This window comes from Chenopodium album, chromosome 3 (assembly GCF_948465745.1).
Source record: "Chenopodium album chromosome 3, dcCheAlbu1.1, whole genome shotgun sequence".
In the NCBI taxonomy this organism is placed as follows: Eukaryota; Viridiplantae; Streptophyta; class Magnoliopsida; order Caryophyllales; family Amaranthaceae; genus Chenopodium; species Chenopodium album.
In genome coordinates, this window is record NC_137836.1 from 1,847,585 (window position 1) to 1,865,135 (window position 17,551).

General features: G+C 30.9%; 1 protein-coding gene across 1 annotated transcript; it reads right to left on the minus strand.

The window, feature by feature from the left end:
* Positions 1-7,093: 7,093 nt before the first annotated feature.
* On the minus strand, positions 7,094-11,440 carry LOC145610212 (acetylajmalan esterase 2-like). Its single transcript, XM_081665501.1, has 5 exons — positions 11,164-11,440; positions 10,247-10,459; positions 9,110-9,258; positions 8,281-8,554; positions 7,094-7,355 (listed from the first exon to the last, which is right to left on the minus strand). The coding sequence occupies exons 1-5, from the start codon at positions 11,438-11,440 to the stop codon at positions 7,129-7,131; spliced, it is 1,140 nt and encodes a 379-aa protein (XP_081521627.1). The 3' UTR covers positions 7,094-7,128.
* Positions 11,441-17,551: the final 6,111 nt, after the last annotated feature.

Below are 17,551 nucleotides of genomic sequence, written 5' to 3' on the forward strand. Positions count from 1 at the left end.
ACGAAAGTGTGGAAAGGTCTAGTGTTGCGGAAAGTTTTTATTTCTTTTCTCTTCTCTCTGTTTTTGAAAACTTTATTTAAGAAAAACAGCCAATCCAGTTTGGTTGGTCCATGATATGGGTCCAATAGTGGTGTAGTTGGATGGGGCTTGCAAAGACCTTTCCAACGATATATTATAAGCCCAATTCCGATGAATATTGAGGAAGTTATGGCCAATTTACCAAACTAGGCCCGGTTTGAGCTTTATGTACGGCCCAATGATCTTGGGGAGGGCCTAATATGATTTATCATTCCTAATGCAATTAGGAATGGTTTTAGTCTTCTAGAATCTTCTAGAAGGTTCTTTTAATTCCTAATTCAATTAGCATTGATAAGTTGACTTTGTTGACTTTTCAGAGTTTTAATCAAAATCAAATAGCATTTTCGAAAGAATTATATTATTTTATCCTCCAGTACGGTAAACTTATCGGATTTTCGAAAATGCGTTAAAATCAAGACTGGCGTTCAACCCCAGGCCTTGGCGCCTGGAACCAGGCTTGGCGCCAGTCGCTAGCCATTGGTGCCTGGCGCCAGCTAGCCAGGGTTGGCGCCAACCTTGGTTTGCGTGCGTCAGACTCTGTTTTGTTAAATTATCCTTTTTGGCTGATTTTCTCTATAAATATCGTATTAAAAACTCCGTTTTCATACACCAATCATCATGATTCATCATCTACATCTATCATTCATCAATTCTCCTGATTCACAAGTTTAATCAGCATTCTTTAATACATTCAATTCTTTCTTACTTTGTTTTCATACAAAATTCCGCATTCACAAGATCTAGAAACACCTAGCCATATTCGAGGTTGCCTTCGCCCTAGACGTGAAAGGTTTAATTTCTGAGGGTTTGGTCCCAAATCTCTCTTTCAATTATTTAATTTAATTGTTTTGTTTATTATTTTCCTTGAAGTTACTAACGTGTGTATTTTGTTATTAGAAAGAGGTACGAGGCATCAAAGTAAGTGCTTTAATTGATATTATGATATAGAAATCATGCTTAGATTGTTATCTTGATTCCTAGTATCATGTCTAGGGTAACTTTAATATTAAGTATGATTAAAAATACGATGCTTCCTATATTCTTTCTAATATTTATGATTGTTAGTATCATGCTAGGGTTAAAGATTTGATTTTTAATGCTTTGTGACATGCTAGGGTTTGTTATTAATCTTGTTAGTATCATGCCTAGGATCTTTCTTTTATTATGCTTTAATATTAACACGGACATGATTATGATTATAATCGTTATAATTTATGATTATGAATATTATTATTATTATTATTTTGATGATAATTATTTTATTTATGATGATATTATTATTATTATAATTATTATTCATGATATTGATTATTTATTATGTTGCTTGATACGTTATTGTTATTGCTTGATCACACCTTTATTGCATGTTTAAAGGGCATTGGTACTTGTAATCACGATTAATAAGATATTAATAATCTTGTTAGGGTTAATGTGATTATAATTCAAGTGATCGCCAATAATAGTTTATTTGTGCATTAATATTCAACCAACATAGATAAACAGGTTTAGGGTTAATCTAATGATTGCATGTTAATTAAAAAGCGCACATGAATACGATCAGAATAAAGTAGAGGCCTATTATTAGGGCAGATTCAATCTCTTTTAGGTTGGATTTGTACCATCATCCCCGAACCCTTATTTGGTTCATGACCTTATGGAGTTGACGATCTCTTGGATCGTTAAGGGGTGTAACCTTCACCTCGTGAACGGTTTACAAGTTCCTTAAAAACTTGTTGGCGACTCTTTTGCTCTATCTTCTTCCCTTTTGGACGCCACCGTACTTTAGTGTATGATCACAGTGGGGTTCAAGCTAGTGGGATTTAAAGGCTTGAAATTATTCCCTACAAGGGTGTTCAGTGATTTGTGGTTGGGGCTTAGAAGTTTTTATAGGGGGGTCAGAGGTTTTTGTAGGGTGTTCAATGGTTTGTGGTTGGTGTTCAGAAGTTTTTGTAGGGGGTTTAGACTTCAGAGGTTTTTGTAGGGAGTTCATTGGTTTGTGATTAGGCTCAGAAGTTTTTGTAGAGGGTTTAGAGGTTTTTGTAGGGTGTTTAGTGGTTTGTGGTTGGGGTTCAAAAGTTTTTGTAGGGGGTTCAAAGGTTTTTGTTGGGAGTTCAATGATTTGTAGTTGGGTTCAGAAGTTTAGGGGGTTCGGAGGTTTTTGTAGGTTAAGAGGTTTTTGTAAAGTGTTCAGTGGTTTGTAGTTGGGGTTCAAAAGTTTATATAAGGGGTTCAGAGGTTTTTGAGGTTTTTATGTTATCAGAAGTTTTTTGGGGCTTTTTTGTTGCTTCTAGAGTCTTATAAGAAGTTTTTAGGGGCTTTTCTTTTGCTTCTTGTATTTGATCGGAAGTTTCATCCTTTTAGGTAGCTAATTTAAACAATAAATTACTTACACATCTTCATCCTCTTCAGTAGGAGTAGATAATTTAATTTTGATTTTCTACAAAAAAAAAAAAAAAAAAAAAAAAAAAAAAAAAAAAAAAAAAAACAAGAAAAATTCAAAAAGACAATTATACAGTAGAATATTGTTTCAATTTTATAATTTGTTCATTTTTTGAGTGATGTTTTCGTGTGTTCTTCGTCTTTCGCCATGGTGGATTGCAATTTTTTTAAAGAGAAAATTGGTGAGAGGAGACAGAAAATACAAAAAGAAATAATTGAAGAAGATTTTTAATTTTTGAGAGGAGACAGAAAATTGGCGAGAGGAGACAGAAAATACAAAAAGAAATAATTGAAGAAAATTTTTAATTTATGAGAGGAGAGTAAATTTTTAAAATGAAATAAAGATAAATATGGTGGATAGAGAGGACGAACAATTAATCTTTTTAAAAAAAATTAAACTCCATGTGGCCTTTTTTCATCTAGGCTTTCTTTATTGGGTGTAGATTGGGCCTGGTGCACCTATTGACCATATTATAGCCATATGGCCCATATTGTCATTTCAAAAAGAGGTTGTACGTAAACTCTATCTAAGCATAATTCAAATTATATTTGACAAATGGTTTACATTTTTTTTTATTAGAGGCCGCGAGGCGATTAATTATTACTCCCTCCGTATCTTAATTAGATGTCTACTTCTCTCTAGTATGTGAGGAATAAATGTTAGAAATCAATCAATAACAATATACTAAAAGACACACCAGCAATTACACGTGTCATCTCCTGGTGTGTCCTTAAGTTTTTATTTTTTATTTTTTTGGAAAAACACTAATTAAGTAAAAGTTTTAATGAGGTAAGTTTTTATTTTACTAATAGGTCAATTATTGCCTTATTTGTTAAATATTAATTATTGTCTAAATCTTCACTTTTAGAAAGAATAAAAAAAACAATCACAACACTAGGAATAATATCATAGATTATAATACAATCCATAATAATAAAAAAATATTATAAAAAATTATTTTGCCAAGCTAATTACCTTAATAATCAATAACTAGATTAACTACATACGAGTAATAATCTTTAACAAAAAACTACATGATATATTGATTGCTTACTAATATATAAATATTTGTATAAGATATTGCCAAACATAATATAAAACATACTGATATTGAATTAGAATTCATAACAAGAGAAAGTTGAATAAAGAAATAATACATTATTCGGAGATATTGATTAATATTGTAAATGGCTTGATTTGAGATAAAATAATAGCGTGATTTTTGTAGTGAGTACGAATGGAATTGAATTACTTCTCAAGGTAAATATATAGCTTTAAAATTTTATTTAATTAACAAGAAACTAACGACACCACACTGAATTACATATTTACATAAATATAATTATATGTTCAATCAAATGCATAAAAGCTAATTGGATCTTCTATGATTATTTCAATTAATATTTTGGTAGTTTATTTCACAATAATATTATTAGACAATTTTCTTGACTAAATTTTTAACACATACTAAAATAGTGTAGAATAGTTGAATTGATGATAATAATAATAAAAATTACTGTGCATGGCACGGGACCTAACCTAGTAGGCATCTAATTAATGGTCAGAAGGAGCATTAAAGAAAGAACAATAATCTGCTGCTACAATGTCTGAAATAACTAAAGCCTAAAGGGCACTCCCCCCCACCCAAACTAGAGTAGAATACTCAAGAGGGCTTAGATGTGCTATTACATGAGCTGCCTAATTAACTATTTAACTTCTGTAAAAACATGAGCAAAAGAAATTGATCTAAAGTCACTTGAAAGCAAATATTAGCCATCCACTTCTTGGTGCTAGACTAGAATAGAATAGTGAGCTTTAATGGGCTAAAGAAGTAAAGAGAGCACATTGATTTGTGTAGTGGGCCTCTTCTCTTTAGTCTAGCCTTGTTTTCCAATAAAAGTGTTCTGGCTAAGCTCCTTTGGTTTTTTTTTTTTTTTTTTTTTTTTTTTTTTTTTTTTTTTTTGGACAAAACTAAATCAAATAGGAGTATTAAGTAGACAAAGCCTCACAATCAGCCATTACAACGTTTAAGAGTTTTTTTAGGCCCTTTTGGCAAAATTGTACTTAAATTTAACGCACCATATTAAATAATGGAAATGTCAATGGGCTTAAATCAAAACATGGCTCTTAATTGACAACTAGCATAGTGCCCGTGCGATGCACGCTTTATAAATCAAACTATTAAATTCGTAGGGAAAATAAAAATAAAAACAAAGGTAATTCATTTACTATTAAAGGACTTGGTTACTAATGGTCAATAAAAAAATTAAAGGAACGTTATTTGAATAGTATTTTATGTTATTTGAATTTCTTTTAATTTTTTATAATGTTATTTTATTAATTGAAAAATAATTGAATAATGCTCCACATAGCTATATAAGAAGTGAACTAATTTATTTATATCTCCCGTTGAGAAAAAAACTAAAATTTTCTTATCATACCATCCGCATCAGTAGCTACAATCAATTTAATATATACATGTTTTATTTACCCGTCGCACTCATTAAATCTATAGACACAATAATAACCTTATATTTGACCTACCAGAACATATATTTTCCTAAGTTAAGCATTGTGCCAAAAACTATATATTATATAATAGTCATATATATAACCAACAGCTGATTAAATATAGTATACAACACAAATACTTCGTATATAGGTATGGATACTGATAATTTTATATAAATAAAATATACGGAGTATATATTACTAAGATTTATCCCTACCTTAATTATAAAATGGTTAACAAAACTCTTATAATAGTGCATGGACATTTATATATCTAAAAATGTTCTTTTTACATATATTTTCCCCCATTTAATTTTAAAAGCCTTAAAATTGTCTCTTGAATTCGCTAAATTGATTTAAAAGGTTATGTTTATTTCAATATTTAAAGCCATTTACTATTTTCATTTCCTTTTGTTTTAATTTTTCTATTTAGAATTTATTAGACTATTAGGTTTCAAGATCGAAGTCAATATCTTTTTACCGTACAATCACTAAATCAAAGTCGCTCAACTAAAGTTTTGGACATTGCATAGCTACACAACATCCAACACATTTAATGATTACATGCAAATAGTTTTAATAAAACTACACATTTGATATAAGTTATTAAACAATTTAACTATATATACATTTTGATAGGTTTATATCTTTCATAGTAACAAAAATTTACAAATGTTATTATTATATTTTGAAAAAAAAAATTAGACTTTGGAGTTTTGTATAAGATATATAAAGGATAAGTTAATTCCCGTCATATATGCATTGAGTTTTGGGTGTTCTATCCGGTTCACCCTTTGGGCTAATCCAAATTTGAGGATCTGTTCTAGGCTATTAGGTTCCACTCCCCTTCCGATTGTTGTTGCAGGGGAGCGAACACAGGTCCTCCCTACCAAGTGTAGTCTCGATCACCACTACACCAACAACCAAACACTTTGTATGGAGGACACGTGTTATAAAATATTATATTATATACATATAATTTTTATATTATAAAAATTATTATATTATATACACATACTATTATAATTAAAAGTATTATTATGTATAAAACAACATAAATTATTGCACATGATTGTTGTATATCTAGTATAGTACATGAGCAATGCACGATTTATAAATCAAAATGTTAGTTTTTCTAAAAAAAAATTCATAAGTAATAGCATTGTTAATACGAATATTACAATTTAAAACACGAGTAATAGTTATAATACATTTTATATCTATCCCTTTTCCGTCAAATGTCTAATTCAATTTAACTTTTATTCTTCTTGTTTTGATTGGTTATTTTATGTTCAAGATTATGTATTTTTTTCCAAGACAACATTTCGGCTCCGCATTCAGTATTTGTCAAGGAGCACAACAAACGATAAAAGTAATTTTTACACTATTTTGTATCTTTATCAAAAACTTTTGTATTCATCCGATTACTTGAATTGAATTTAGGATAATTTGTATACTATTTTGGGTAACTTTTATCAATAAAGCATAAATAACTTTCATTCATTACAGGGTAGCTTTTATAATAGGTGCACAATATTTTATTGTACATCTGATTTTTTTAAATGTTTGTATTGATTTCATAATTGACGTCAAACTAAATTCTTATCGATTTTATTTAATTTTCATAAAAAAAAATATTAGCCTTTCAAAATACGAAATATTTGTTTCCTTAATTATGCCACTTTAATCATATTGCTTCAAATTAGTTATTATTCTTTAACTTGAATATAAATAAAGATTGGAAAGACTTTATGGATTATTTGTAGTATTGGAAAGTATATATTTATTATAAAAAAATTAAATCAATATTTGTGTTAGGAAATCATGAAAATCTTATGCATGTATAGAAACTTGCTTTTATTGTTTGAAGTTTAACAAAAATAACTATGCTTGAATATGTAAACAGTAATTATATAGATATATTTAATACTTAAGATAAGCCAATGAGAGAGTGACATTTGTCATCCTCACATTGAGGCGCTTGTCTTTTAGTATAATATATAGATTAGCCTTGATAGAATATCAAATTTTGATATCTGAATAAATTTAGTATGTGAAAATTCTTAATCAAAAAGTGTAATAATTTATTAATTTTTCGATTAAGGATGAAGACGTTTTTGAAGTGTAGGTACAAAATTTCTCAATAACCATCTAGCTACATTTTTGTTTCCCTCTTGAGTCATATGAATTCCATCCCAATTTACTGTTTTACTAGGATCTTGGCACACTGGAACTCCAGGGCTTCCGCAACTTCTTTTTAGGTCATAATTGTATGGATTGCGACCAATTGCACAACAAGCCTTTTTCGATCCATTTCGCTCGAATCCTGTAAAAAATAAAATTTGAAACCTTTTGTCTTTTAGTAACAATTTAAAGACTAATTGGATTAACAATATTTTTTGTCCCCAAGTTATCTTTACTTTACCGTTAAATTTAGTCAGCTACGTATACATATTCCATATTATCTTTACTTTACCGTTAAAGTTATTCGTTATATATACAACATATGTATGAAATTTTGTGGAATAAACTTTGAAAGTGAATGAGGAGCTATTATTACAAAGCCTTTCAAAAAGTCCAACCATAAAAATAGTATAACGTGATAATTTGGCAATATATGATGGCATGTTAGTTACAATTAATACTTCATTTTTACAAATTGTCTCATGTATTGTCTAGGTCCTTCTAAGCATTGGAGTATGGACCACTCATGGAATCAATCACGGGTCTAAATCCCTCTTGTTGTGAATTGTGATTGATTCAACGGAAATATTATATTGTCACACCAACTTTTTACCTAGCTTATCATTTTAATTTACCATTTTCCATGATTACAAATTAGTTATGTTTTGAGCAAAACGAAAAATAACCAAGACTTTAAAATATAGGATGTGTGCAAAGTCAAAGCTTTCAATATTACTAGTTTAGTAATATTGAGCTATTTTTAGGTATTGACTAGAACATCATTTGGTTAGGAAAATGTAAAATATGGTTTGAATATTAATGATAGAGTGATATATAAATATAGCTTTAACCTTATACTACCTCCGTTACAGGTTATGTGCAACGATTAGACATTTTCTCTCTCTGCTTTATGTCAAATCTTTGCACATAACCTGTAATGGAGGTAGTAGTATAAATTATCAACGTGAATGATACTGAATTATTATTGGTTAGAATAATGAATGATGTGACGGTTTTGTTTACTATGTTAAGAAGGGAGGGGTGCACAAATTGTATAACTATTTTACCTAAACGAGGAGCATGACTAATGACCCATGTCAAGGCAGAGTAGTAGTCTCCATAAGCAATGGCAACACCCGGGTGTTCGCGTTGCACCTCTTCGATGGCTTCTATTAAGAGATTATTGTGATACTTTGAGAAGTCGTTGTAGTCTTTAAGGCATTCGAGTTCATCATACTTCGATGCATCAATGGTCGCGAATTTAACAAGATAAAGAGGTACACAACCGATGGGAAAATTCCCGGGCACCACAATATTAGTAGCACCAAGCCGAATCACTTCCTGCAATATAGTTTAGAGAAAATTTGTGTTCAATACTACACTCTTCAACCCGAATTTTTAACGCTAAACACACTTATTATTTAAGGTCATCCCGAATAAAAGTGATGTAGTTTTCTAATAGTATCTCCGTTAAATGTTATGTGCAACTTTAGGGTATTATTTATGAGATATAAAATATTTCAAATAAAGTATATTAATACTCATTACTCAATGGTAGCATTTTCACAAAATGGTAGGTAAAATTAAGTGATTGATGGGAAGAAGATGTAAAATCATTACTATGTCCCATAAAATAATCATAGTAACTAATAACTTTAGCAACATGAGGATTAATTACTTATCCAAAAGTAAGCCTAAAATTTCATAATAAGTTTTATGGTACACTCAATTCAACTTAACTGTGCACACGATATGACACATTATTTTAAAGAGGTTAGGATAATATGACAACTTGTAAGTCCTAACGCTGATAGATTATTAACGTGAAATGTGAATAACTATAGTAGTCAACTACAAGTATTAATTTTATAAAGTAGCAACCTGTGATCAACATACCTTAACTGCATCTTTAATGGTTTGTACAACGTGAGGAACGAACTGATATACTTCTTCCAAAGTTCTACCTTGGAAGAAAGCGAAATTGTAGTCATTGCCTCCAATTTCTCCCATTAATACCAATGATTTTTGGAGTTTTTCTCTGATTTCTGCAACCATGCATGCAATTACAAGGAAATGTCATTTATAATTTTTAATAGACACAATTCTTTGTGATTTAGGACTAGTTAATTGTATTAATTTCTTCATGTGATTACAATATACAATGTCAATATTCTTTAGATCGATCATAAAAGTTTGTGAACTTTTAGGATTGTTTTAATCAAATTTCTGATAGCGTAAAGGTAAATTCTCTTCTTCCCCTAAGTTTTTGTTATTTATAATTAACTTTATCTTTGTGATAAAAGTAACTTGAAATTACGACAAACTTAAGAATAATTCAGTGTTATTTAATGTCCAATACATACGTATTTTACATAATTTTAACTTCTTACGCAATATTTTTTTTTTTTTTTAAAGTATAAAGGTATAGCCGTATAGGAAAGAATTTCGACTTATCAATTAGTGTAAGAATATAAATGTGTCCTGCCATTTCAAAAAAAAAAAAAAAAAAAAAAAGTGATATAAATGTGTGTACTGCAAAAATTTGTGTCCTTTAAATTATGGCACTTTCATAAGAAAAGAAGTTTTTCAAAGATTTGAAAATTAAAAATCTTTTTAATTTCTTTCCACATTAAATTTGGTGCAAGAATATGTCATACTCCGTACACAAATTTCTGTCAATATAAACACTATCATAAATAAAAGGTGGCTCTCCAAAGATTTGGAAACCCTACAAACAATAACCTACCAAACACAAGCTATAAGTATTAATTTGACAAGAAAGATTAACAAAGTACTTGATAATAAATTGTATTTATGAAAATTACGTGGTGTTCGATCTTCATAACTCTTTTGTACCACTCGATATTATATCATTTATAAACATTATTTAGGCAAGTATTAATGATAGTCATTGACAAAATGGCATATAATTTGGCACCATGCAGTCATGCATTAGCGTTATTTATTTTATACCGATTACAACCAGAATAGTCAATATTGTCATCTAATAGTACATTATAGCATAACACGTACCTATTGGATCGGAGAAAGTAGAGTAGAGGAGAGATCTAAACCAACGTAGTTGCATATCCAAGTTGCTTTGTGTAAGAGGTAGAGTTACGTTTCGAGCAGCCAAAGCGGCTACATCGAGAGCAGTGACGCCAGCCACGGCGAAATTGGCTCCATAGGTAAAGTCACTTCCTTTGGCAAGATATGGGTTCAGCAGTGGTAGGTTAAAGTACATAGCTACCATTCAAAAAAAAAATTGAACAATAGTTAGATTGAGATGTAAAAGTCTCACACAATTATTCTAACTCATTGACTAATTTCTGAAAAAAAATTCTTACTTTTTTTGGTAGGGGGTTGGGAAAGTGAATTTTTTTTACAAAATGTTCAATTTAAAAAGTTGAAACTTGCAATATATTTTGGACTAATATTTGGTTGTAGGGTATTATATAGTTAGTTAATTAATTAGTTAATTGTACTTAACTACTCCTTCAATTTCTTATTATTCATCTCGACTTTTCAATTTCTCACAAAACATTCCACTTTGGAAAAACAAAACACGGAGAAAGTACTTATCATTAATTTAACTATCTCATGTCATTTCTAAAAATGCGATTCTTAATTATCCTTATTCTCTTGTGTATCAACAGCTATAAATATGAATTACACATTTAATCAAAAAACAAAGTATATATTATAATCTATTAAACTATTTACTCCATTTCCTTATAATTTCAACTTACTTTAGGAGAAAAAATAAAAGCAGTAGTTTTGAATATATTACTACCCTTTCTTTATTTTACTAATGTAAAATATATTTCAATATGTTCTAATATAATAAGTTCTATACATATTATCACAATAATATGAAAAAGAAAAACAGAGGAAACAGAGGAAATTTGAATAAAGTGTTAAGTGTAGGAGTGCAAATAAATGAAACATACCTATATAATCCACCATAAGAAGGCCATCGGAACAACGGCCGGTCGGGTGGCGGAAATAAGTTTGTCCATAAGGAAGCCTCGCGAAGGCGGTCTTTGCACCGGTAGACTCCCGGATTAAGTTGCCGGTATCGGAAAGCGAGTCGCCAAATTGGTAGATGGCTTCAAATTGCATTGTCATGGGTGTTGCTCCTTTGCTTCTAAGGGAGGTTTGTAAGACACCTTGACATGTAATGAGAGTTGCATATAGCATGAACAAATGCAAAAAGAAGTGCCTCATTATTATTCTTGTTATTGTTATTTTTGTTGTCTAAGTGGAATAAAAATAAATTCTAGTTATGACTTGGACTCTTGGAGTGAGTTGGGAGAAGTGAAATGAAAGAGGTGGATTTTATAACGGAAAAAAAGGAATGATTTTGGTCAGAAAAAATGATTGTTTTTTTATTTTCATGATTATGGTAAGGCATGCTAAGAAATAAAACTAAAAACAAAAATAAATAAAATTTATAATATTTAATATTATTATTTTTGTCTTTTTTTGTTGGAAGGCAGGTGTTATTTGGTGGGTTGACTTTTGTAGTAAAATGTACACATGCTACTCCACTTCTTTTTAGGGTATGATTAATTTTAACATGTACATTAACAGAATGGGCATGCATATTTTTAATGGAATAATAATGGTACCTTCTAAAATGCTAGCTGAACAAAACCAATAAAAATCATATTATATGAATTAAATAATTTATATATACATATATATGTATTAACCTAACTTCTAAACTAAGTTGTTTTGTGACTCAATTGGTCTTTAAAGCAATAAGTTGGTGAATTACGCTACTACATCAAAATTATATTTGTATGGCACATAGTGTTTTAGATTGATTGAATTGTTGAGATTGAACTAACATATCTAATGGTCTAAGCTAGTGTCTAAACATTCATGGCACTTTATGGAGGTTGATGCTTGATAACATTAGTTTGGCACTTTCCAATTACAAGGATTACTAAGATTGTTTTTCTATAACTAGTAGTTTTATTTTAACTCGTACGTTATGATTGTCATATGGAGATATGGTACACATTGATTTCTAAAGAAGAAAATGCTCATTTTGTTGTTTAAACGTTTTAGATAATTATACTTTGTTGTCATGATTTGTTTTCATTAATTCCATACTAATATGATGCTTTGAAGTTTTAGCTGTACTTTTTATTTTTTATTGGAGGAATCCCGTGTAGGACTCATTTTAATTAAGTTAAATCGATCATGATGAATAAAGAAACACTACAAGAAAATAACCTTTTCGTAGCGATTATTTTAACCTTTAGTATCGATTGTAATTGCAACAAAAAGCTTTCCCAACGAATGGTCATTCGATACAATATCCCCCATTGCCTTAGCCTTTAGTAGTGGTTTTCAATATCGCCTTGGCCTCAATAATCAATACGAAAAACTACATCCAATCGTGGTGATTATTGTAGCGATTACAATCGCTATAAATGTTCAACTCATTTTCATCAAAAAAAAAAAACATGTGTATGATCTTTACAAGATTCAAACATGCAACCTCAAACTCTTATATTAAATGTTTCACCAATAAGCTATGACATATTTTATGTATTCTTTGTCAAACAATATTTATATATCTAGTGTTGAAAAGGTTTTTCGTATCGATTTTTAGGATTTAGTGGCGATTGTAAATGATACGATTTCTCAAAATTATATAAATGTGTAAAAATAGTGTGGATATGTATTATTATACTTTCCGTATCGATTTTATATGGGAAAACCATGGCGATTGTAAAAATGATACGACATCCTTAATTATTTCACAAACATACTTGCATATTGTAGCGAATGAACAATCGCTACGAAATAATCGCTACGAAAAGTGATTTTTCTTGTAGTGAATACAATGCATTAAGAATTATTATTTATCCTAATAAGGATAAACATCGTCCTAATAAGGGTAAACATCGTACATTTATTAAGTCCCATACGTTTGATTCATCTATCAAACTTGGTCTTAAATTATTATAGATGATGGTATGTGCCTAGGTTATCATTCTTATCAAGCAAGCAAATTTATGATCAATCATGATCATAGTTAGTAGTTCCATACTTCCATACCACTTTCCATCCACTCATTTTAAGATGATTTGATTTGTGTCACAAAATTAATTGGATTGAGAAGTATTTTAATATTTTTAATAAGAATCGGATTAACATCATGTCCCATATAATTCTTCTAATGTCCAATTCATCTATCTTACTTAGGCTTCAATCATTTTTTAAGATTATATTGATGGAATGACTTAGGTTTAGCCGTTTAGGTATCATACCAATAGCCATAGTTCCTTGAAAATAACACCTTACGGCTTACCATAATGATCGAATTAAAATAAACTCCAATTACATGCCAATGTGTCATCATGGCGATAGTAGGACGACGTCTAAATTTTTAGATGCGCTACTAACTAGATTTTATTCACACAAACATCATGTTGTAATTAAATTCTTAAATTTTTTTTTTTACACCCCCTTTACCTTTTTTTTTTTTTTTTAAAAAAAAAAAAAAAAAAAAAAAGCGAATAATATCCTGGCCCATAACTTTCACAACATTGTTTTCCTTAACAAGTTTAATATATCTCGTGCGTATTAACAGTTTAGTACAATAGCACGCAAATGGTACATTCGAGTATGCATAGAATAGAAAGTGGGTAGTCTTTGGGTTCACATTAGACAACTTAAAACTAAAATGCTAGCCTTTCATTCAATTCAAAGCACTCAAAGATAATGTTTAGTTAATGGAAGAAGTTCAGCTCCATGCTTTTAGGTACAGCTAAAGCTTAGAGGGAGACATGATTAGTTTTTTGGGGCAGTTTTTTCTTCCACTAAACGAAATCATCATAAACATAAACTAACACATTTTTATGTGTCACTCTTTTATTGGCTCTGACAAACCAATAACAGGCAAATATAAGTACATATGATATAGTAGACTAGTAGTAGCAAACTAGCAATATTGGGGCAAGAGCACTTAATTCATATTAATTCATCTAATTGACTTAATTATGATGATTTGGACCTATTAAACTATAAAGTATAATGATTAATGGATTTTATGTTGTACTATCACTTCCGCAAATTACTGCATGCATTCTTGGGTAATCAAACTTACACCTACCCCTTTTCTTTTCTTCTTTGATTTATTTATAATTTTATATTATTTATTGTTTACCAATTGGTTATTGGTAATTTGGTACAGTGGATTAGTAGTGATTGAGACTACACTTGATAGGGAAGACCCTTAGCTTGTTCGATCCCCTACAACAATAATTGGGAGGGGACTAGAACCTAAGCAGCCATAACTGATCCCCTAATCTAAATAAGCCTAAAGGGGTAATCAGGTGGAACACCCAAAAAAAAAAAAGTTATTATTTTATATTGTATTTTTTTATACTGGTATTTATTTGTTCGATAATTTTAAGCTAAAGTCACACTTATTTCGTCTTCAAAGGTCAAAAAAAAGGCATAAGGAATGGCTTTAGCATTAATTTCCAAGTCAAAATATTCGTCCATACATACAATAGTAAAAGAAATTTTATCAAAATTTGTTTTCGCTTTTTTTTTTTATTTATTATTATTATTATTATTTTAAAAAATTTTATTTAAAGAAGAAGGATCTTAGTGAGCTAACTGTACATTTTTCACAGGTTAGTCAACCAAGCTAAATAGGTCAACGTCTAAGAGTAAAGCGAAGGGCAAGGAATTTAATTCAAGCTAAGGGCCTGTTTTATTCAGCTTCATTTCAGTTCAGTTCAGCTTCAATCAGTTTTGTTCAATTTAGTTCCTAATTTCCTTCTCGCATAAACAGTTCAGTTCAGCTTAGTTTAGTAAATCAGAACAGACCCCTAAATATGATAGAATGTATGTAGGTTGTTTCATGCTTAGCCTATGAAGTGAATTGGTTTAATTTAGGTATGGTACGGCTCGGAGTGTCGAGCTAATGAGTACTCTATGAACTATTTTGACTATTAATATACGAAGTATAGAGTATATACCGGTAATATTTTATTAAAGTATTAACAATAAAACTCATTCCTGTAAGAAACTAAGAACTTGTATGAAACTAATCCAAATATATTTTGCATTATACTCCGTAGCAAATTTACGTTGTAGTACAAGTATAAGTTCAATGGTTATGATAAAGAATAAGCAAAAAAACTTTTTGGATGTATACAAAGGAGTTGAGATCCTCTAGAGTTTGAAAATTATAGAGTTGTAGAGTTGTGAGAGTGAGAGTTTTAAATTATTTTTTATTGAACTTTTATTTTTTATTTTGAAATACATGCAAGATGAATATTAGCCATTGATCTATTGTGGAGGGTCTAGATTTATTGAACTCTATAGAGTTCAACTCTAGAGGATCCAAACCCGTATACAAAGTGTTGGTACATTATAAATGATGTTGCTTTTGTTGGGCCTTGGTACACATGCGTGTGTTGCGCCTATAACAAAGGTGGGCTTCATGATGTGATCATCAACTAGGCATTTGCATTAAGAATTACGGTCCATCTTTTCAGCGTCAACTTTTAAAGTAGCATGTTTTGGTCTTCAATTTCGTCATCATATGGGGTAGGACAAACATTTTATTTATTTTATTTAATTTTTTTATTTTAAATATGGGATTTTTAATATAGTATCATTGTAATTTTGATTTTTTTTTTTTTTTTAAATTTGGTTTCCACTTTATATGGCACCATTATAATTTTGACTTATTTTCTAATATAGCATTTCGTTAAATGTAACATTAGTTTGGGACGATTGTGGACTTGTGGTACTTCTTTTTCTGATTTCGACTGCAAATTTTGATCCTTTAATACCATAATAACTCCCAAAATTTTAACCGAACAATTTTTTTTTTTTGCGAGAAACAAATCAAAATACGTAGTATACAAATTGAGACATTTTTCTTGTACATAAACCGTGACTTTTTAAGCTTTTTTTGGGCTAATTTTGACCTCAAACTTGAACCTTAAGGCCGCTAAGGGATAAATCCTCTTAAAACTTTAACCGATTAATTTTAATGACATCCAAATTCAAGAATACATTATATATTTGATGAAATGGTATCTTAGAGAATAATTGAAAGTATAGTGGTACACTTAAAGATGGGCATTGTGACGTACTGACGTGCAGCCGTCACGGGGCGTGCCAAGGTGGGGCTCGTGCCGTGCCAAGTTTTGGCACACCCGGCCCACGTCACGGCACGACCCACGTGCTTGGCTGGCCGGGCTGCATATATATATATATATAATTTCTTTTTTTGAACAACTTAAGTTTATATAAATAATTTTATTGATTTAGCAAAAAACAATAATGCTTTGCTAATAATAATAACAATAATAATAATAAAATACGTGCCTGGCGGGCCGTGCTGACCCATGGGCTGACGACTGTGCCGCCCGCCGTGCCGTGCCAATTTTTCAAAATTTTGTTCACGGCACGACCCACGGCCCAAGTGGGCCGTCGTGCCACGCCGTGTCGATGGCCATGCCATGCCGGGCCCGTGCTGCCCACGTGCCGACACGGCCCATGGCCATCGTTATTCGTTAGGTACTACATTGGTACCATGGGGAATAAAACTAAAAATTGGGCACCAACTGAAAAAAGCCAAACTATAATGATACCAAATGGAAAATCCAATTTAAATTATATTTATAATAAGGGTTTTTTTATTTTTATTTTTATTTTATTTTTATTTTTTATGTAATAACCACCCCTCAAAACACGTTTTATTGAACTTACCACCCATTTTTTCGAAATTAAAAAATACCTTCCCTTAAACACAAAACTAGTATGTATCACCATTCACCACCCCTCTCCTATTCCAGCTAGTTTTTCGAGTTAGGGTTTTAAATCAAAATTAATGTATGTCTCTTTTTTTTGAAAAAAAAAGGTACGTAGCCAGACTAGCCACCCCCCCCCCCCCCCCCAAAAAAAAAAAAAAAAAACCAACCACCTATCAGACCATCCACATTAGCCAGCCACCCTCTCACCCTCCCCCTTCACTGTCAGCATCCAACATAACTTCCTCTCCATCGCCCAGTCTTCCTCCAATCACCGGTAATTCTAACTCGACCCTTCAGCCTCCACCCTGACCACCACCTGAAATTCGCATCCCCACCCACTTACCTGAAACTCATATCCCCACCCACTTGCTTGAAATCAAAACCCTAACCCACCTAGCCCGAAACTCCAACCCTCGCCTTGAATCCTAACCGCGAAACTACCCTAAACCAAGGAGAGGGGTCGAAATTGTTGAGCAGGAAAGGGAAGGAGCTGGAAAAGGATGGGAAAAGGAGGTGGTGTCAAAAACGGAGACAAGGC